Genomic DNA, 23,152 nt, shown 5'->3' with positions numbered 1-23,152 from the left:
GATGGTGAGTCATTGTGTAAATGGGTCTTTGTTCTGCCCTCTTTCTTTTCATGACTGCATACATTTTCTCGCATCTCATGGTCCTTTTATTTGCTTAAAATCCTTACTGGAGAAAAAAGATTCTCACCAGTGAAAGAAACTGTTTTAGTCATTCCCCACTCCCCACTTCATATATTTCCATTTTCTTTTAGGAACATTAATTTCTTATTTGTCAGGCTCTTACTTTAATCTTCTGAAGCCAGCATACATTCCTCTTATGTGTTTTAAATTGGTTTTAAACCTGCTTTGCTTTCTCTATACTTAGTTCCCATTCTTTCCTTCAATTACTGCCTCAGTTTATCTCCAAATATTGTATATCCTTTTATTACTTCAGTTCTTACTACTGCAAAATATGTCAAATAAAAAATATTTCTTGGGGTGCCCGGGTGGCTCAGTCAGTTAAGCGTCCAACTTCAACTCAGGTCATAATCTCATGGTTCATGAGTTCGAGCCTCGTGTCGGGCTCTGTGCTGACAGGGTGAAGCCTGGAGCCTGCTTTGGATTCTGTGCCTCCCTCTCTGCCCCTCCCCCGTTCATGTACTCATTCACTCTCACTCTCTCCCTCTCTCTCTGCCCCTCCCCCGCTCACTCTGTTTCTGTCTCTCAAAAATAAACAAACATTAAAAATTTTTTTAAATATTTCTCACATAATAACTGGTAAATCTAGTCAAAGTATTGTTATCACCACATATCTGAATGAGTTGTGGTAGGAAGTGTAGGGGACTGGGAATCAGAGAAACTGGTTTCTTTTTTCTTTTCCAATATAATCTTATGTGGCCTTACTTGTAATATTAGAAAAACATAACCTATAATGCAGTTCTACATGACTGTTTTAAAAATGATGAGAGAATATCTTTGAAATTGCTTTGAAATTTAAAAAATGCTCTCAATACAAATTTAAAGTAGCTGTTATGCTGGTCAGATATGATTAGAAAGATTGATGGACTTTCAGTCAGGCATCTTTAAATGAAAACACTGACTCTGAGTAGGAATAACCTAAAATGGTGGGGTGGCATTTCAGAGAGGAAACATGTGCAGTAGGGAGGTATAAAATAAGGTTAATTTGTTTTACTGCAAGTAATTTAGTGTGTAGTGTGACTAGCGTGTAGGATGTCAATGCAAGAGTTGGGAGACCGGTTGGGAAATATGACAGATGTGCTTGACTATTTCATTAAATGTTATGGTGGATCATTTAAAGATTTCAGTAGAGGAGTGACATGAAATTTACATTTCCTGAAGTTTATTTTGGTGTCATTGTAGATGACAGATGGGGGAGGATGGGAGCTGGAGTTAAGGAGACTCTTGAGGAGGCTGTTGGATTTAATAAAGGTCAGAACTGAGAACCTGAAGTAACATGGATGTACAAAGGATAGATGCAAAAGATGCTGGTGAGATGGAATCTGTGGAGCCTGTGTTTTTGATTAAATGTAGGTGATAGGAAGGCATTTAGTAAAAGAGACAAACTTACAATCATTCAAGAGCTTCTGGCTTAGATGGGTTTCCTGCCATTCACTGAGATAGAGACTAGTATGAATCTAATGGGAAAAGGGTAAATTTAATTTTGGAAATGTTAAATTTGGGGTATTTATGGCATATCCAAGTGCAAATGCTTTGTTTTCAGTTGGATAAAAGAAGAGAAGATTTGGGACTTGTCTATGTGGTAATAATGACGCCTTGCATTTGGGTCAGATGGCCTAGGCACAGGGCCAGGTCTCTTGTTACACCTTATTCTAAAAATCTACCCCTTGAGAAATACATAGTTCCCCAGGGAACTTTGAGTTCCCTGGCCCTTTGGGTCATGAGTCCTATTCTTGGTCCTTGCACTCAATCCCAAATCTCAATCTTTTCTTCATAGTCATAAAGGTCCCTTGGACATGTAATATAAAGATACCAGTTCTTTATTCTTCCCATAATTCTAAGTAAAATTTCACACATTTTTTTATTATTCTAAATCAATACTTTTAATCTAATCTAGGTACATTTTTAATCCTATAGAGTCATACTAATAACAGTCATTATTTTTGTTTTTCTAACTTGGAGTTTACTATAAATTGGTTATCAGATGCATGCCGTTAATTTATTCTCATGTAGTCTATCTGCTGACATAACACCATAAATTCAGCTTATCTTAGTAACATACCTGAACACCCCCTCTTGGTGTTTAACTGTAAACCCAGTTACTTTAACATATTTACTTTGTAGCTTTGTTGGGAATTTTGGACTTTGTAGAAGGAATTATGAGTTCCTTCTCATTCCACCTACTCTTCTACCAGGTTATTGGCCTTGAGAAGTTCTACAGGTAGTTCTTTAACTTCTCCTCTAAGGCATTGTGTGTTATTGGCAATGTAGCCTGGCTCCTTGATTTATTCTTCTTTCAAGTTTCTCTAATCCAGTTGCCTGCTTTTCTTGTTCTTTCTATCACTGGCAGTTTCATAACTAAGTTGCCTCCTTGCCATCAGGAGGTCATGTGGAGTGTGGACATAGGACTGCAGGAACAGAATGAGTGCTTGCATAACTGCAAACGCTACTGTGATGGATGTGATTCTTGCAGTAGCTCCCCCCAGATATTACTTAAAGTAGCAATTGTCCTTCATATATGGGTCCTTCAAACATCAAGGACTGCCAGCTGCCTATAATTTGTAGGCATAGTCAAGCATTTTTATGGCCACACCTAAATGTGAAGGGGGCGGGAGGTGAGGGGGAAGATGTTGAATTGATTCCCACAAACATTTACCAGGAGTGTAGTTAAAATGTCAGTAGTAGTCTGGCTAAAGATAATGAGAAGTCTACCTTTCTTTTTTTCTTTTTTAAGACTCACGATCACAGTGCATGATTTCTTTACAGGTAGCCAATCATTTGGATTGCAAACACTAACTGCCGACTATTTCTTAATGTTCTTTTAAAATTATTTCAAGAATACTCACAGATATCTGAGAACATCTTTTCGTTCACAGATAAATATACATTTTGAGATACAGTAGATGGCCAGTGCAGAAAGTATATATGAAATGAGGCTCAAACTTTGTAATTATTTACTCTACAGTGGCATTTTAGTGGTAAGCAGTATTTGGTTCTTTATGTTTTTATGCCTAAGGAAAGAAGATAATTCCCAGCTGTTTAATTTAAAATCGAAACTTACATAGAAATCCTATGCTAGCAGGTTAATAGAATTCCTGTAAGATTTTTCTAAACTGTAAATCAGATTTATGTGAAAAAAAACCAGATTACATTCTCCCTTTTATTTCTCTGACAATAGCATTGAAAAAATACTATTCCCAAATCCTCATTCGTTTTAGTGCAAACTATTTTCCTAATTCCTTGGATTGTAATCTGTGGCAAGTCTCATCAGAGTGTAAGAGTTTTGTATTGTTTTGTTTTCATTTTTGTCCCTGATAGTTCAGCTCTGATGTTAAGCCATTCTTTCAGTTAAGGTTAAAATGAGACACGTATGAGTGATTTGCACTTAACTGCTCGCCTCCACACACACAAATGCCTCAGCGTCACATCTAATTGTGATTCACGCCTTATGCCAGACTCTTGCTGTCATCCCAGCACCAGCAGATGGTGGGACAAGACCCCTGGGGCAGCGTGTCCCAGCATTCTGGGGATGTACATCTTCTGGTAACAATGGTCAGAAAAGGGAGGATTTTAATATGGCAAATTGAGTTCAGTTCTTTTTGGCTTCTTGGGGAAGAAAATCAATTAGTGGAAATTTGGTGTCCAATTTTCAGGTAGTACGTTAAAAACTTATTTTTTAGTCCAAGAAACAAAATAAAAGCAAAACATCACATTGTATTTTATAAATATTCTTGCTCAAAGGGCAGCTTCTGTGTTTAAGTCCCATCATGGGTAGTTTATGTTTGTAATAATCTGAATTATAAGAAACTTAGTAAGAAACTGCACACAAAAGAACAGGTTTCCTCTATTCATGCTCAAGTAAGTGTTCTTTAAGAAAAACATACCAGTGGATGCCAGATAAGACACATGTTGATTTGTTAGTGTCAGCATCTGAAGTTGCTGTTTATGCTTTATGATTACTGGCTTTAGACAAGTTTTACTTCATCTTTCAGGGCTCTGTTTCTTCACTTAAGAACTGAGGTTGTTTTAAGGTATCCCCACAATATCCTTTTTATTGTAGTATATAAAATATAAGAAGCTAAAATAGTATCAGATGTGTGAAAATGTACTGGGTTTATGGTAGCAACAGGAAATGCATGGGTGGAGTTTCAACATTGAATAACCTTGGTTACTGGATCTGTAGTACTGATATCATAGGTGAATACACACACACATGTAACCAATTGCGCATCTTTTTTTAAAATAATAATAAATCCATGGAAGTACAAGTTTCCATACAGTTCTCCTTTTCTTCAACCATTTCACAGTTCTCCTGATGATGTTGAGAGATTGTTAAGGTTCTTTAGCTCAGAATCCGCTGTAGTCAAAGAGTGCACAGAATAGTGGTTTTTAACTTTTTTGACCAGAACCTATAATTAGAAATGCATTTTGCAGAGAGCAGGCATACACGTACAATTACACGTGTGTCTGCATACACATGGCTCAAACCAAAGTTTCCCTTTTTTACCTCATTATGGGCAAAATTTTTTTCTGTTCTTTTGTTGTTGTTGCAGATATTATTTTTGTTTCTCTCTTTTTTTAAAGTATGGTTTAAAAAAAATTTTTTTTTTACATTTGTTTTTGAGAAACAGAGTGAGACAAAGCGTGAGCGGGGGAGGGGAAGAGAGAGGAGACACAGAATCTGAGGCAGGCTCCAGGCTCTGAGCAAGCAGTCAGCACAGAGCCTGATGCGGGGCTCGAACCCACAAACTGGGAGATCATGACCTGAGCCGAAGTTGGACGCTCAACTGACTGAGCCACCCAGGTGCCCCAAGTGAGAGAGAGAGAGAACAAGCTGGGAAAGGGCAGAGAGAGAGGGAGACACAGAATCTAAAGCAAGCTTCAGGCTCCACGCTGTCAGCACAGAACCTGATGCAGGGCTCAAACCCACAAACCATGAGATCATGACCTTAGCTGGTCGGATGCTTAACCTACTGAGCCAACCAGGCTCCCCTTTTGTTTCTCTTTTTAAGAAAATACTGGTTCTTGTTCACCAAGCCAGAGTTCCTAATGGGCATTGGGATCCACAATTTGAAAAACACTATACTAAACAGTAGTACATTATTTTTTGGTAGACTCTCAAATTATTCTATTAAAAATGATTTTCTGGGGCGTTTGGGTGGCTCAGTTAAGTGTCCAGCTCTTGCTTTAGGCTCAGGTCACGATCTTATGGTTCTTGAGATTGAGCCCCACATTGGGCTGTGTGGTGAGGGCACAGAACCTGCTTGGGATTCTCTCTTTCCCTGTCCCTCCCTTTCTCCCTCTCTCTCTCCCTCTCTCTTGCTCTCTCTTCCTCTCTGCCCCTTGCTTACTTGTGAGCATATGCATACAGACTCTCTCAAAATAAATAAACTTGAAGAAATGATTTTCCTATTTCCTACTGATCATATCAGCTGCCATTTACGTAACAAGAAATCTTTAGAGTTCTCTCTTATTTGTACAAACATTTAAAAGGAGTGTAGTTACAATGTCAGTAGTAGTCTGGCTAAAGATAATGAGAAGTCTACCTTTTTTTTTTTTTTTTTTTTTTTTTAAGGATATAAAGGATACAGAGGACTAAATTTAAATTGAACGTTTTAAAGAGCTTTTTAATTCTCTGTCTTTAAACACATGCCATTCCTCTTCCTTGATCAGAACCAAATAATGATTTTAAGTTTTGTTTCCTTGAGTTTTTCTTTAGTTCCTTCATTCCAGGTTCTTACTGTCTTTTAATAGGTCATGGTTTCAGTGACATGTTAAGAAAAAGTGAAGTAGCTTGGTTTCATAGAAAGGCTATTTGTATTTTAACAAAGAAGAGAAGGGAGAAAGGGAACTCTTGAATTTCTATATCAACAAATAGAGTTCTGAAAAGCATGGCCTTATTGCTGCTCATTCTCTTTTTCATGAGCAGTTATTTGAATGAGTTATATGAAAAACATAGTATTGGAACTATATGGTCTCCTCTATAGGATTCCATATAAAATGACATAAGGTGAATGATTTGCTCATTTAATTGTCATTAAAAAATTGCTATAGCATTGTAGGAAACCATAGAAATTATATAGATAAAGGTATGCTGTTAAGAATTCAGAAGGGAAGTAGAAAAAAGGCCTTGCTAGTCCAAATAGACCAAGTTGGAACTAACATTGAAAAGCAGATTTGGTATGCCAGTGGTGTATATTCAGAAAGGATTCCTTTATAATATGACATTAGGTAGACAAAACATTGTATTATAAAGTATTTTGTGCAAACAAAAACTTAAGATAAAAGCAGCGTTTTGAACTGAAAATTATAAATATATTTCTTTTGTATAAATATATATACACTTGAACATATACTGAAGTAATTTCTATTATGGACGGTGAAAATTCTTGGAAGACTTCATTGTAGATAATGTCAGTATTAGTGTTGAAGATTTTCCTTAAAGCTCTTTGTATCTCTTTCAGATATGGAAACAAGTGAAAAAATCCAAGGAAGTGGAATACTTCAGCTGTTTGCAAGTCTTTTGATTCCACAGTCTTCCTGCACAGCCAAAGTAGCTAACATCATAGCAGAAGTAGCCAAAAATGGTGAGGTTTTCCTCAAGAACTTTTCTGCTGGGAACATCTTCAGTTTTACACCTCACTTGTCAGTATGTTTTATTAATTTATGTTTTAATTTTGTAGATTAGACATTGTCCATTTCTTTCTATTTCTCTTTTCTTTGACTTTTTTTCCCATATAATTGTTTAAAATGACTATAGTTATAGTCATTCTATTCATACATTTCCCATTTACTATTCTGTTCCTTCAGGGTAGAATTAAAGGGAAGTACTGCTAGTCCCTGCTGTACCTGTGTCATTTATTACTTTGGTAATAGGATTCTTGAGCTTGCCACTGAGTCATTCATCTTTTTTTTTTTTTTTTTTAATTTTTTTTAATGTTTATTTATTTTTGAGACAGAGACAGAGCATGAACAGGGGAGGGTCAGAGAGAGGGAGACACAGAATCTGAAGCAGGCTCTAGGCTCCGAGCTGTCAGCACAGAGCCCAGCGCAGGGCTCGAACTCATGGACTGTGAGATCATGACCTGAGCCGAAGTCGGATGCTTCACCGACTGAGCCACCCAGGCACCCCTGAGTCATTGATCTTAATTGTCACAGGAGAGCTTACCTTTTTCAGTGTATTATATGTTGGTGTGTATTATACCCAGATAAACTTCCTTTTTTTTTTTTTTTTTTTTTTTTTTTATTAAATAGTCTAAGCCTATCCTACCAATACTGGCACTTGGCTCTTAACTGCAACAGTGCAGTTGGAATGTATGTTCTGTTTTCTGCACTCACCTATGTAGGACATCTTTCTTTCTTTTTTAGTATTTGTTTATTTTTTATAGTGCAGGCAGGGAAGGGGATGAGAGAAAGGGGAACAGAGGATCTGAAGTGGACTCTGTGCTGACAACAGGGACCCCAGTGCAGGGCTGGAACTCATGAACCATGAGATCATGACTTGAACAGAAGCTGGTCACTCAACCAATTGAGCCACTCAGGCACCCCAGGACACATCTATTTCTTAAGTTTCCACATAAGAATACTATGAAAAAACAACAGTGACCGCAAGACTTAGATTATATGATATCTAATCCATCCTATTAGATGTGGTTTATGTCCAGTGCGAGATTCTTTGGAAGAATTGTATTTTAGCAGAAATATTTGCACGTGATTTTAATTCAGTTTGAGAAAAACATGACTTCTTTCTAAATTTTTTTTTTAGAGGCCCCTGGGTGGCTCAGTCGGTTAAGCGTCCAACTCCGGCTCAGGTCACGATCTCACTGTCCATCAATTCGAGCCCCGCGTCGGGCTCTGTGCTGACTGCTCAGAGCCTGGAGCCTGTTTCAGATTCTGTGTCTCCCTCTCTCTCTGACCCTCCCCCGTTCATGCTCTGTCTCTCTCTGTCTCAAAAATAAATAAACGTTAAAAAAAATTAAAAATAAATAAAGAAATAAATATGTATTTTTTTAATGTTTATTTACTTCTGAGAGAGAACAAGGGAGACAGAGTGCAAGCAGGGGAGGGGCAGAGAGAGGGGGAGACACAGAATCCAAAGCAGGCTCCAGGCTCCTAGAAGTCAGCACAGAGCCTGACACAGGGCTTGAACCCACGAACCATGAGATCATGACCTGAGCCAAAGTCAGATGCTTAACTGACTGAGCCACCCAGACACCCCAGAACACTGACTTCTTAAAGCCATTTTTAAGTATAAGGGCTTTAGTTAATGTCATGTCTTTAGTGTGCCTGGATTTTCAAAATTTGATATTATTTTTAGGCCTTTTATTTTAGTAATTTGCATATATTATACTTTTAAGAAGTTTTAAAAATTCTGGCTTCATTTACAGAATCAGTAGAGCAGGTGGCATGTGAAGTACTGGTATGTGTTGTTTGGGGCCCAGTGAAACAACTTGTTCATGTGTGTTACCAAAAAAATTGCCATGAAATTTTTTCATTTGTTTAGGAGTTCTCAAAATGTCTTTCAAATTCCAATGAGGTTCTGTTTTGGTAAATCATTTTTTGGCCATTAGCTGAAAACTGGCCACCTATTGTTTTATGTCATGTCTCAGCTACTGTACATATATAATCACTATGCTGTGCTTTGTAGTTGAGCTGGTCATAAATGTTCAGATTCCTAGTGGTTTGGGAGTATTTAGTGTACTTCAAACAGATTTGAACTGCTCTGAATAGATTGCCTTGGGGCAACAAAGAACTCCAGAAGCAGATCTAGTTTGAGAATGGAACCCTTCCAGATGTTGTTTGTTAACCTAGACCAACCACTATGTGAATCTTCTTAGATGGAATACAGCTTGATTTCTTTTTTAACTGAAAAAAAAATTTTGTTATGTTTATTTTTGAGACAGTGTGAGAGGGGGAGGGACAGAGAGAGATGGAGACACAGAATCTGAAGCAGGCTCCAGGGTCTGAGCTTTCAGCACAGACCCTGACGTGGGGCTCGAACTCACGAGCTGTGAGATCATGACCTGAGCTGAAGTCAGATGCTTGATCAGCTGAGCCACCTAGCCACCCCAATACAGCTTGATTCTTAAGATCACATGGTTTATTTTTAACTTAATGAGAATTACAGTATAGATTTCCAGAAATCAGTTATTTTCTCAAAGTCTTTTCTCTTTTTTTCTTCTCAAATCTTTATTTAAATTCTAGTTAGTTGACGTATAGTGCATATTGGTTTCCAGAGTAGAATTCAGTGATTCATCACTTACAACATCCAGTGCTCATCATAACAAGTCCCCTCCTTAATGCCCATCACCCATCTAGCCCATCCCACACCCACCTCCCTCCATCAACCCTCAGTTTGTTTTCTATCTTTAAGAGTCTCTTGGTTTGTTTCCCGCTCTCGTTCCCTCCCCCTGCCCCTTTATGTGTTCATCTCTTCTGTTTCTTAAATTTCACATATGTGTGAAATCACATGGTACTTACCTTTTTCTGACTTACTTCACTTAGCATAATACACTCCAGCTCCATCCACAAAAGCCTTTTTCTTAAGAATGAGTTTCCATACTAATTTTAGCATAGATTCAGAAATTTTGGATAGTAAATTTTTGTGGATTGCCATTCCTCTGTGATCTTACTTAATATCAGTCATTATAATATTTTGTCACAGTTTCATGATAACTCTGCTGCTATAGGTTGCTTCTAGTAATACTTTAGTAGATGACAGCTATGTTCTAAAGACATAATAGAATTTGTAGCATTTATACTTTTAATCAGAGGCTTGTTAAGGGCATATCACTTACCTCTACTGGTTAAAATAAGTGGGATACATTTAAATAGTTATTTTTTGCTTAATCACCACATTGTTTTTGTAAGTGACTGGCTGAGAAAGTAAATTAGAATCTTTTTTAAAAATAAATAATATCTTCAGAAATGCAACATGACCCACAGAATACATTAATTGGGCTTATATTTCTTCTTTTTAGAAACTTGGTGGTGAAAACAAGATTTTGTGAACCAGAGTTAAAAAGAGATTGGAAGGTGATTTTTTCATCTCCACTCTGCTGTGCATTTTATGTAACTACAGAGGAGAAATATTAGCATATACTTCATAGATTCAGATTAACCTTAAAATATAATTATGTTTAAATTTGTGCATACAAAATCTCCCAAAAATTAGCATACTAATGTTGAAATTTGAGAGGATTAGCAAGAAGTTTCATGTGCAAGTTTAATGTGGGAGCATAGCCATGATCATAAATTACAGTAAAGGATTTTGATACCTTTAAATAAAATATTCCCCTATGCAATACACTTAAGACTGATTTGAGGCAAAAAAAAAAATAAGCAAGATAGGAGGTGTCTATGAATGTTTCCTCCTTTTCAGAATTGTATTGTCAAGATATAATAATAATTTCCTAAGACTAGGTGCCATTAATATGCCTACATTGTGCCAGGAGTTATGTACATTATTTCAAATTCTAATAACAACCCCATATGAGATAGGACTTTGCACATGAGATAACAGGCTAAATATCTTGCCTATCTTTACACAGCTAGTAGGTAGTAAAGCTGAGATTCAGACACTTATGTGGGGCACCTTGGTAGCTCAGTTGGTTAAACATCCAACTCTTGATTTCAGCTCAGGTTATGATCCCAGGGTCATGGGATTAAGCTTCACATTGGGCTCTGTGCTGAGCATGGAGCCTGCTTAAGATTTTCTCTCTCCCTCTGCCCCTCTCCCCCACATGTATGTGCTCTCTCTTTAAAATAAAAAATTTTTAAAAATATATGTGATAGTCTTTGGAATTTATGCTTCACCTTGTTTTATTCTTCTTTACTTCTCTTCAGTAAATGAGATATTATGATAGCAGTGGAAGAGGTACTAGTGATTTTAATGCAGGAATAGCAGTGTATGACCTGAAAGATTAAGCTGATAACTGAAGTTAAAGGGTATAAAAAAGCAGACAAAAGGTCAACCACTTGGCTTCTGTTCCTTTAGTCCTCTAAAACACTCCTTCCCTGTCTTGGACCATCAGCATCAGAATCACCAGGAACTTATTAGGATGCAGATTCTTTGATCCTCTCCTTCAGACCTATTGAAACAGGGACTCTAGGACTGGGATCCAGCCATTTGGTTTAACAAGTCCCCCAGTGATTCTCATACCTCTATAGCTTGAGAACTAAATCGCAGTCTAACGTAATATGGAATCAGTAGTTTGGATCAACATTATGCTTTTTTCCCCCATCTGTACTTTATCAGATTATAAAAGTCATTATCAAACTTTTCCACTTGAATGCTCCCAACCACAAAAGAATAAAAGTGTACGCCTAGGATGGACTAGAGAGGGCACTGCCAGAAACATGGAACTCTCGTGTTTACTCTTGTAAATTTGTTTTAATTTTGCCCTCCACTCTATAACAAGTATATGTCTATTTTAGTATTAAATATATGTATGCTCTAGAAAAGTTGTTGGATAAAATTAATACCCACCACCAAAAATAACGCACCAGGTTGTCACGTAGCTTTAAGTATTCTTGATATTGTAGTTTTGGAAGTTTAACCTCTGTCATTTTGTAAGAATTAGTAGCAATTTTTTAACAAAAGGCAATACAAAGTATAAATGAAAAATGTGACAACAACCTGCATATAAAAGTCACAGCTTTTTATATATTTATTCCTCATAGTTTTCCTTGTTCTTCTGAAGAAAACTGTAAAAAAGCTAAGAGTTAATAATTGCTATGAGGTTATTAGAGAAAATTCAAACTGAATATACTTATTGTTTAGTGTAACAAACATTAAGGCAGACTCTAGCACTCTGCTTTTATTTGGCTTAAAGAGTTTAGTTTTAATAAAATAGATTTGGTTCTGTCTGGCAGCTGAAAGTGACTTTTAATATTTGATAAATAGATATGTAAAAAGCAGGTTTTATAAAAAGAAATTTTTTATTTTATAGTTTTGTCACAGTAATGTACTTTGTGATGATGCTAAATGATATGTAATTCAAGTAGGTTTGGGAAAGTAAAAGCAAAAAAGAAAGGAAGACTGGATTTAGAAAGAAATAGAGATATTCTATCAAGCATTTGAGTGTTTTGCTACAAAGGAAAAAACTACTCTTAAGAAATCAACTTTATGTTAATAAATTTGGGTTGGTATTGAGATAGAACAATGCCTATTCCTTAAAGCTCTATATTGAATTTCTGCATTGAAGTCCACACATTATGCAAAAAGCAAAATGAATTCTATCTTGCATAGACACACATATATGCGTACAAATACTTAATGGTTTCTTTTTTTTTTTAATTTTTTAAATGTTTATAATTTTCGAGAGAGAGAGAGAGAGAGAGAGCGTGCAACCAAGGGAGGAGCAGAGAGAGAGGGAGACGCAGAATCTGAAGTGGCTCCAGGCTCTGAGCTGTCAGCACAGACCCAGATGTGGGACTTGAACCCACAAATCCTGAGATCATGACCTGAGCTGAAGTCAGACACTTAACTGACTGAGCCACCCAGGCACCCCAATGGTTTCTGCCTTCTATTACATGATGGCTTCCACAGACTTTGGTTTTTCCACTCACTGTCATTCTGAATGTATGTATCTTAGTTTCAGCTTTCCCCTGATAGTCCTTCCCTCACTCCCCTGGAGTAAAAATTGTCAAGAGAGGATCTGGTTTTTCTTTCTTCTTCTTTTTTTTTTTTTTTAACATCACTATTATCCTGTTTAGTAGATGTTTTTTTCTTAAGTGGGCTCCATATCCAATATGGGACTTGAACTCACAACCCTGAGATCAAGAGTCGGGTGCTATACAGGTGCCCCATTTAGAACATTTTTTGAACTAGAATATCTGATAGGCCAGCTTGTATATAGTCTGGACTGGAGTCAGAGTCCATCCAGCTATGATCAGGTAACAGGCACAAGCAGTGTGAACTAGGGATGTGTCTAGTGGGAACCCCTTTGAACAGGGATGACTGTCACAGCCATTCATTCAATTATATATATATATAATAATATACATAACATATAATTATGTTACATATATAATATCTTAAACACATTCCTTATTAAGTCCTGGTATATTTTTACATATATCCATCTAAAGTATGTAACTACATTATATAATGCAATATATATATAACTATTAAATACTATATTTCATATATAACACTATATTATATATTATAATACTATATTATATATTATATAATAACATAATTATATATATTAATTATATAATATCTTAAACATATTCCTTATTAATTCCTGGTATTTTTACATATATCCACCTAAAGTACGTAACTACATTATATATATATAATATTATATATATAATATAGCACATATATATGCATATTATATATAACTATATATAACTATTATATACTATATTTCATATATAACACTATATTATGTATTATACTACTATATTATATATTATATATAACATAATTATATATATTAATTATATAAGATCTTAAACATATTCCTTATTGATTCCTGGTATTTTTACATATATCCTTCTAAAGTATGTAACTTCATGTCTTTAAAACTAGCTAAGGAGGGCTGCACTCCTCAGTTAAAAAACAAATTGGCTGAAAAGCAGGTTTTAGAAGGGAATTTACTCTTTTCAGGGACTGGCAGTATTGCCTTTATATTGAAAGCTAAGGAATGTACTAGTTTTATTTTATTTTTAATGTGCTTTAAAAAAATTTTTTTTTACATGTATTTATTTTTTGAGAGACAGAGCACAAGTTGGGGAGGGGCAGAGAGAGAGAAGGAGACACAGAATCTGAAGTAGGCTCCAGGCTCCAAGGTGTCAGCACAGAGCCTGACGCGGGGCTCGAACTCACAAACTGTGAGATCGTGACCTGAGCCAAAGTCGGACACCCAACCGACTGAGCCACCCAGGCGCCCCTTTAATGTGCTTTTTTAAAAAATTGAAACCTAATTGACCTATAACATGGTGAGTGTTTAAGGTGTTCTTTATATGCTTTTCTATTTAAAAAAAAAATGCTCAGAACAGCTTTAGTTTTATTTGAATCTGCAATTTTCCTGTAATTACTTATTCTCTATCATTTCAAGAATAACTGAAGCTGTTGATTGTACCATCAGAATTTTGAAAGATATGTTGGTATCATATAGACAATTAGGGTATCAAAGCAAAAATGGTAGCTCATAAATGTTGCCATTGTGTGAAGCATAGCAACAAACAAACCAGTACAATCTAACAACAGATTCCATTTATGACATAAGAGTGCAAATCAGACTGTTCCTAAATTTCTTATTTTAGTAGTTATTAAAATGATCTCACTGTTGGAAACTAGTTATAGGAAAAGGTAGAAGAGATAATGAATATGTGTATTTAATTTGATTAATTTGAGTTGGTGACGTGCTATTTTAAGATTTGAAATATATAAAGATCCTGAAGTGTGACCATTAACTTAAGAGGTAGACAAGTAGACTGATGTGTTATCTTCCATAGAAGATGGTCATTGAATTCTTGGAAGTACATATAGCATGATTTGTTTTCCCAATAGGGAAAACTCCTGTTAGGGAGTTAAAAAAAAAAAATTAACAGTAAACTTAAAAGTTAGCTTTAGAAGTAACAAGTATTCTTAATCTTGGAAGTTTAAATTACAGAGAGCTTTCAATAATACAGTAGTAAGTAAGAGATATAATAGAAATGCAATCCTTTGTTTAAGTAGAGAGGAATACCTCTGTGACTCATAGCTATCTTAGCAGGAAAAGTTGTGTCAGAAGTAACAGCTCACGTAACAGCCCTATATGATGTGCTCTAGGAATTTGAAAATGAAGAGAAAGAGAAGGAGGGTTGCTTATGATGGTGTTTGTGGAGCAAGCTAAGGAGTGGGCCCCCTTGAAAGTAATACTGAAAAGATAGTGATTTATTTATGTAGTAGGATGGGTTATAGGTAGAGGAATTAGATGTATGTTGACTAACTTCATTGACCAGTACATCCTTACAGCAAATCATGATGTCCAAAATAATGGTTCTAAATACTGATTATTTGGAGAACTTTTATTAATTAGATGTCATTATTATCCTTTAATTATGTAGTAGTCTATCATGAGACACCGTAAAACTTATGTCTAATCATCATGACTGTGATGCTGTTATTGGGAGACAATAAATTTGAGAATGGTTTACTATAGAGCTAATGAAAAATGAGTTGGAAGCATAAGAAAACTTAGCATTTGGTACTTAAGACCTATGAATGTGTGGGTATAACAGCAGATATTAATGATCCATACAAATAAAGAGTAGGAATGAAGATAAGGAATAGATGATTCCACTAGATCTTAGCAATTGAAAAGGAACTATTATTTTTAATGAGACACTTGAACCTTTGAAAAAAATCATATTTTGTCTTTTTTAGAGACCATATAGTGAAAATTCGCACAATTTGATAACTTAGTTTATAACTGTAGTACATTAATTATCAGGTTCATGGAAGGAGCATTGCCAATGTTTCCATCGTCACACATTGCTTCCCAAGCACATTTGTAATTATAAGAAGATAGTGATCAATTAGGTATAATGAAAGTTAATTAAAAGTCTTTTTGGTTGTGGCAGAGACTGTCAATAAAAATAAGAGCCCACTCATTTTGTGTACTTATTCTATGAAGTATTTAGTAGGGTTATAATGGTGCTTTTGAACACAATGTACTCTTCAAATGGTAAGCCATCTTAAACATTTTAATCGTAGGTATTTATTAAGGGACGTGATTTATGTGAATTGTGAATTTTTAGATTTTTAATTACATATGTCTCTTATTTTCAGAATTTATGCGTATTCCATGTGTGGATGCTGGATTGATTTCACCACTGGTGCAGCTGCTAAATAGCAAAGACCAGGAAGTGCTACTTCAAACGGGCAGGGCTCTAGGAAACATATGTTACGATAGCCGTAAGTGTTGAAATATCAATGATACACTTAAAAACTTTTGTTTAAGAATTATGGTTTTCAGACTAATTCCACTTTTAGTGTTAGCACTGTCTTTTCTAGGCTAAGACACTAACATGAGCCAGATGATTTAGCTCTGCTTGCTTAGCAGAACCAGTGGAAATTTGAGCCATAGGATTCTTAACTAAGAAGTTAAGGAAGTGAATTCTTTTTCTCTGCTATCACAAATAATACTTTCAGAGGAAAGTAAGTCAATTTCTGAGAAATTGGGGTTTTTGAAGCGTTTTAGAACAAATGTATATTGTCTTTTCAGTTAGGTTTTATTGCAGTTATATCTCTGAATGAGAATGCTTATGAACACAGTTTTTTAAAGTATTTAAGTCTGTCCAAATAAATTTTTAATTACTTGTAATTCAATAAAACCATTAATAAAAACCATTGTCTTCTCAAAAGCTAGACTGGCCTACTGCATCTGCATTGACTCCATTCCTATTTGTCATAATGTCATTATCATCCTCACCGCTTTCTGTAATACGCTACTGTGCCAGGTAAAGACAAAGCAAGAACTTGGGTTTGGATATATTGCAAAAATTTTACATTTTCTACTTCTCCTCTCCACAAATATGTAAACAGAATACAGAAAAATCTTGAGTATATTCAGTTAAATTTGCCTTATCCTGGATTTTCCTTAGATTTATATTTTCTGAGCCAGAAACACATATTTTAACATTTACCTTTAAAGTCTCCTAGGAATTTAGTTCTATTTATATAACTAAGATAACTTTTGCTGTTTATTTTCCCCAGTGATTTCATGCACAAAAGACATAACCCTTTCATCATAGGCGATGCTTCACAAAGTGATTTGGGCATGTAAGCCAGATAGAAAATAAGGTCATAAACATATTTATTTACGATAAAAGAAAGTAGAAAAAAGACTGAAACTGTAACTTTCAGTTTTAATTTCTTTGTAGCATTGGTGGTAAGGCTAGCCTAACTTATTCTCCTTTCCTTACTTTTTCTGGAACATATTATGTGTGAGGATGTGGATGTCTTAATATGAATTTTAACTTACAATTTCCAGTCCCCAATACTGATTATAAATTTATCTATCTGTTCCTTCCTTCCAGTGCCTTTTATCCTAGGGTATTAGCTTTATTTATAAAATTCTAGTGCTTTATGTTTGTAACTTTGCCTTTTTATATTTAGGATTTTTATTAAACATCATAGCTTACAGTATTAGCTTTGAGTATTGAGTGAACCATTTAAGATATATTTTATATCATTAATGTTAAGAATAAAAGTTAAAAAGATCTCTACAGAGTAATAGTCAAAGATTGATGGCATGTATTTGGTGACCATTGATCATTACTATGTTTATTCTTATCCTTCTGTGTTATATTACTAGAATTTAGGGCTGCCACAAGTATTCTTTAACCCTTGCTCTGTTTAGTTATTCTTAAAGTATGCATTATTTAAATATAGGAATTCTCTATTTTAAGTACTTTTGTCCTGGAGTTTCCCTTAGTTTTGGCACAATAGAAGAAACACTCATAGTGATCTCTTATCTCATATTGCTATTATTTTTATGGGCACACAGTAATTTTATTTCCTGTGTACTCTAAAGAACCATGAAGTTAGGGTAGTAAATGTGTAGTTAATAAGATTATCATTCTGATGAAAGTAAAGTCCATTTGCTCTGTTCTTATGAGGTATAAAGTCTGTGGGTGTGCTTTAGGCTATGAAGTTAATTTTTTTTGTATCATTTACTTATAAATATTTATAACCACTTCACTTTCATTTAATTCAATGTAAATTATAGTTAAATGGAAAATTAAGCATAGCAAATATAGGCTGTTTTTTATACTTGTAAACCTTGTTTAAGGAAAGTGAAGTTAATAGTCTTAAAAATGTATAAATATAAAGAGTGATTTATTACTGTAAATTGTCTGATAAAATGTATTCATTGTGCCATGCTATCTTATGCATATAATTTCTATAAGCCTGTATGCTTTCTTATCCTTTTATTTGAAATTAAATCTCTGTGAACATCTCAGTGATTTTGTCAGAATAATTGTAAGAAAAGTACAGCACTTTTATTTGAATTACGAAAATGATATTTTAGTCTGTAAATATGATGCTGTGTGCTTGATTTGTGAATTTATTTGAAATGCATTTCTCATTATATATTTTGACAATTAGGAGTTTGAAAGAACCCAGGAATTAGGTTTCTTTTTTAAAAAGTAGTGAGTAACTTCTCTTTTAATTAATTAACCTTCTTCCCTCTCAAGCATGTAATGCTTCATTATTGAGGTACCTGAGTGGCTCAGTCGTCTAAGCATCTGTCCTCAGCTCAGGTCACGATCTCATGGCTCATGGGTTTGATCCCCACGTCAGGCTCTGTGCTGACCACTCAGAGCCTGGAGCCTGCTTTGGATTTTGTGTCTCCCTTTCTCTTTGCCTCTCCCCTGCTCACACTGTCTTTCTCAAAAATAAAAAAAAATAAAAATAAAAAGAATATAATGCTTCATTCTTAAAAAGAAAATAGAAAACTACACATGACAGTTTTATAAATACAGGGAATCTTTTTCTTATAAATAATACATGTTTTAAAATTCATATTGGTGTTTTATCAAACCTGTCAGACTAAGCAGTTTACTTACATTTTATAAATGCACTCCAAGTGGCTAATTTTTTTATTAAAAATTTTTTTTAATGTTTATTTTTGAGAGAGAGTGGGAGCTCAAGTGGGAGAGGGGCAGAGAGAGAGAGGGAGACACAGAATCTGAAGCAGGTTCCAGGCTCTGATTCAGGCTGTGAGCTGTCAGCACAGAGCCTGACATGGGGCTCAAACCCACAAAACATGAGATGACTGAGCCACCCAGGCACTCCTAAGTGGATAATATTTTAATGCAGGCTCATTCAGAATGTTACTAGGCTTACAACAGATAAGAAAGCCAATATATGCAAAAAGCACCAGAAGGAATTCACTATGAGAGATAAAAATTTGAGAAAATTTGTGTATATTTTATGGATTTTTATTTTAACCCTTAAAAGGTAATGCAGTTGCTAGGATATTTCAGTTAACACAGTTTATTTGAAAGGAGGAGAACTCCAACTGTAAAAGGAATTACACTTGCCATAAAATCCATGGAAATCTTTTGAAAAAAGTAGGTCAGATTTCAGTTTTACTGGCTTTGACATTTTAGGAACTCTTCCGAATGGAAGGAAACTCTTACATAACATAGGTAGCAGGCTGACAGAACTGCTAAATAGGACGGAGTGAGGCTTTGTTGCTGATCAACTTTTTGAATCCCAGTCTTTCTCTTGCATATAGAGATGAAAGAATCACTGGATAAGAACATTTTTCATTTAAGATGCCTGGTCTTTTTTCTGATCTTCCAAAGAGCCTCCAAAGATGCTTCAGTTATGGATTTTTCTTTCCAAGTATCCAAACAGACTTCTGATATAAGCAACATTTTAAAGCCGTCTTGCCTTGAACTTTGCCAAAAAGCCCTTTTTATGAGACATTTGAGATGCTTTAAATCAAAGATTAGGGGGGCGCCTGGGTGGCTCAGTCGGTTAAGCGGCCGACTTCGGCTCGGGTCATGATCTCGCGGTCCATGAGTCCGAGCCCCGCGTCGGGCTCTGTGCTGACAGCTCAGAGCGTGGAGCCTGTTTCAGATTCTGTGTCTCCCTCTCTCTGACCCTCCCCCGTTCATGCTCTGTCTCTCTCTGTCTCAAAAATAATAAACATTAAAAAAAAATTAAAAAAAAGATTAGGGAAAATTTGTATTTCAATTTAGAAAGGAATTAGCAAAATTGTGATGGGATATGTTGGGTAATGTGATTTTAAATAAAAAGAAGTAGCATTACATTTCAGAATTGCATGCCTTCAGCCTATTTCATTTACATTTCTCTCAAAGGAGATATTAAAAAGAATGAGTTCTTTTTTTTCTCATTTGTCTATCTCTGTAGTATTCCCTTCTTTCAATGACTAGTTTTGTTTATATAGCTGTACACATTTTAAATTGTTGATATAGTTAAATAGCCTTATGGTAGTGAAGAGCTGCTTTTTAAATTTCCACACTGTATTTATAATTTGTAAGGATAAATTGGTGATTGGAGACTGAGTTTTCTCTGTTTGAAGATGTTACTGCTTGAGGTTAGGAAATAATTGATATTAGATGTATTTGTCCAAGGTTATTTAGTAGAAGCTGGAAGAAAATGATTAGACAAATATTTGTGCCTTTCTATATACCAGAGAAAGAATAATGTACAATTCAAGTTAATACATATTAAAATTAAATGTGCATCTTTATAGAAAATTAATGATTATTATATAATTGATACTATTATTGGAAAGGTACACACTTAAGAAACATATAATATGCCATCTTACATGATATGAAGAAAATTGGATTTGTGCTCACTGAAGAATAAATAAATATTCAAAATGAGATGATGATCAGGCTTGCCATAGCCAGTATTTATGAAGTGAAATAAATATTGTTTATTTCATTGACTTCAAGTATAAATGGAAAGGATACCAAATATATGCCTGGACCTATTTATATATTAATGATTATAACTTTGCTACACTATTCTTATGTAAAAAAAAGAATTCATCATTCTGATTGCAAATGCTAAAATATAATTTGCATTAATTCTATAGTATTTTGTAATGTAAGTTGGTTAGATAAGTATGTGTTATAATACAGACATGCTTTGAAATTGCCTAAGTAAGCAAAGTGTATTTGCAAATTTATGTCTGGCATTTAAAATAAATGCTTATTTCAGTGGTATAAATTAGGTTAAGTATTTAATCATGTATTAGAGAGTTTTGCAGGTTCATATATTTACCCTACTTTGTGTCAGTAGTCAGTTTTAGAACAAAATAGAATTATTATCCAATAAGTAAAAACCAGATTCTTTTATCAGTTAATCTGTTGTATAAGAATGGGTTTATCACCAAAGTGTATTATGTATATGAGAATAAAAAACTACATGCAGCTGCAATTTTTAGAGATAGTAATTATGGCTATTATCACATGAAAATACTTTATTACACAGATACGCTGAATATATTGGAAAAAAATGTTGTTTTGTAACACGATTATAAACTGAAAAATTTCACGCCATTAAAGATGGCTGTCTCTAATATGATAGAGAAAATAAAATGTACAAAGGAACACAACTTGTTGACAGTTAAAAGTACACACTAAATTTATGTGGGTTTTGGTCAGAATAAAAAGAAATAGATGATAGGAGTTGTAATTGGAGCCATTTTTAGAAATTAAGCAAATAGTGCATTGTTTATATAAAATATAGTTCATTTTAAAATAAAAGTAATTATAAATAAGTGAGATTTTACTATGCCCCTGGAAGGCAAATATTGCAGATGTTAAGATTTCCAATTCTGCCATTTACTAAGTTGTCATTTAATCTTCCTGAATTTTAATATCCTCATTGGTAAAGGGGACTTGTGTGAATTAAGTTAGGTTTATTTATTTATTTATTTTTTAATTTTTTTTTTCAACGTTTTTTATTTATTTTTGGGACAGAGAGAGACAGAGCATGAACGGGGGAGGGGCAGAGAGAGAGGGAGACACAGAATCGGAAACAGGCTCCAGCCTCCGAGCCATCAGCCCAGAGCCTGACGCGGGGCTCGAACTCACGGACCGCGAGATCGTGACCTGGCTGAGGTCGGACGCTTAACCGACTGCGCCACCCAGGCGCCCCTAGTTAGGTTTATATTTAGATGTATAATATAAATTTTGAGCTGCTGTACAAAGGAAATATGTAGCATATATGCATGATCCTTTGTCTTAGTTTGGGCCACTATAACAAAATATCATAGACTGGGTGGCTTAACCAACAAACATTTGTTTCTCACGGTTCTGGAAGCTGAGGAATCCAAGATCAAGAAGCCAGTAGTTTTTGCCCACAGCAAACTGTATGCGTACATGGCAGAGAGAGAAGCAAGAGAGGAAGCAAGCTCTCCTGTCTGTTATAAAGGCACAAATCCCATTATGAGAGTTCTACCTCTATAACCTAATTATTTCCTACTACCATCACATCAGGGATGTGAATTTTGGAGAGACACAAACATTCAGTCCATACATTATTATTTCTAAAAGTGTGCTGTGACATAATGTAGTACATATACTAATATACATAATATATCTAAAATAAAGATACAAGGACCAGAAGCCATATAAAGAGAGGCAAAGATAAATCATTTAAGAATCAGGGATAATATACTTACCATAATAAGCACTAATTTAATTTGAGCTTCTTGGCAGCCAGGGTGAAAAAAAAAGTTGTTATGCTAAGTAATTTTTATTTTATGCTAAGGAGAAATAGTCTAGTTCTTTGGTCAAAAAAAAAAAAAAATGTTGAGACAAATACTAGAAGAGATTTATCACTGGGATATCAGCTCCCTAGATGAATCTGTACACATCCCTCTTAAAATATGCAGAGGATATTGGCTGTCATTGGAGACAGCATCTTCAATAATGGCTGTATAAAAATTGCCCAGATAGTCTCCATATGATTGTTTCTTATACCAAATCTTCAACAGAATCCAAGAAATAATACTGAATACTTTAAGTTTTAATTGGACATCATAGCCCAGATATATTGTTTTTTAGTGAACTGAAAGCATACAACTTAAAAATTTGAAATTTTGACTTGAATGTTATTTTCTAGTTTATTTTCAGCCAAAATACAGTTCTACTTTGTTTGTACTTATTCTGCATGCTCAATTTCTATGTTGTATAATGTATCCACGTTTCTGTTTTCTGAGACCAAAAAAAAATGCTTATCTTTTATTTTTAAGCCTGTTATCAATTTGATAAAAATCTGATTTGCATGAAAGTGAATATTTAAAAATACCACATATTGAGGGTGGCTGTATGAATCTATATATGTGATAAAATTGCTTGGAACTATACATGTCCATACACATACACAAGTGCCTATGAAACCTGATGAAATCTGAACAAGGTCTGTGGGTTGTATCAGCGGCAGTTTCCTGGTTGGGGTATATTGTATTAAAGTTGTGTAAATGTGACCCTTCGAGTGAGCTGGATGGAGGGTACATGGGACCTTTCTGTACTGCTT

General features: G+C 34.8%; 1 protein-coding gene across 5 annotated transcripts in view; it reads left to right on the top strand.

Annotated features, from left to right (window-relative positions):
- Positions 1-23,152, top strand: part of RAP1GDS1 (Rap1 GTPase-GDP dissociation stimulator 1) — a 169,276-nt gene that overhangs the window by 57,786 nt on the left and 88,338 nt on the right. For 3 of the 5 annotated variants that reach the window (XM_015063560.3, XM_015063558.3, XM_015063557.3), the window contains exons 3-4: positions 6,582-6,704; positions 15,908-16,033. In XM_015063560.3, coding sequence (XP_014919046.1) covers positions 6,582-6,704; positions 15,908-16,033 — 249 coding nt within the window. Of the gene's footprint in view, positions 1-6,581; positions 6,767-15,907; positions 16,034-23,152 lie in introns of those variants that run through there. The other 2 variants (XM_015063563.3, XM_015063561.3) reach the window with 2 other exon arrangements.

Source organism: Acinonyx jubatus, chromosome B1, assembly GCF_027475565.1.
Source record: "Acinonyx jubatus isolate Ajub_Pintada_27869175 chromosome B1, VMU_Ajub_asm_v1.0, whole genome shotgun sequence".
Taxonomy (NCBI): domain Eukaryota; kingdom Metazoa; phylum Chordata; class Mammalia; order Carnivora; family Felidae; genus Acinonyx; species Acinonyx jubatus.
This window is presented reverse-complemented; position numbering and strand designations above follow the sequence as displayed.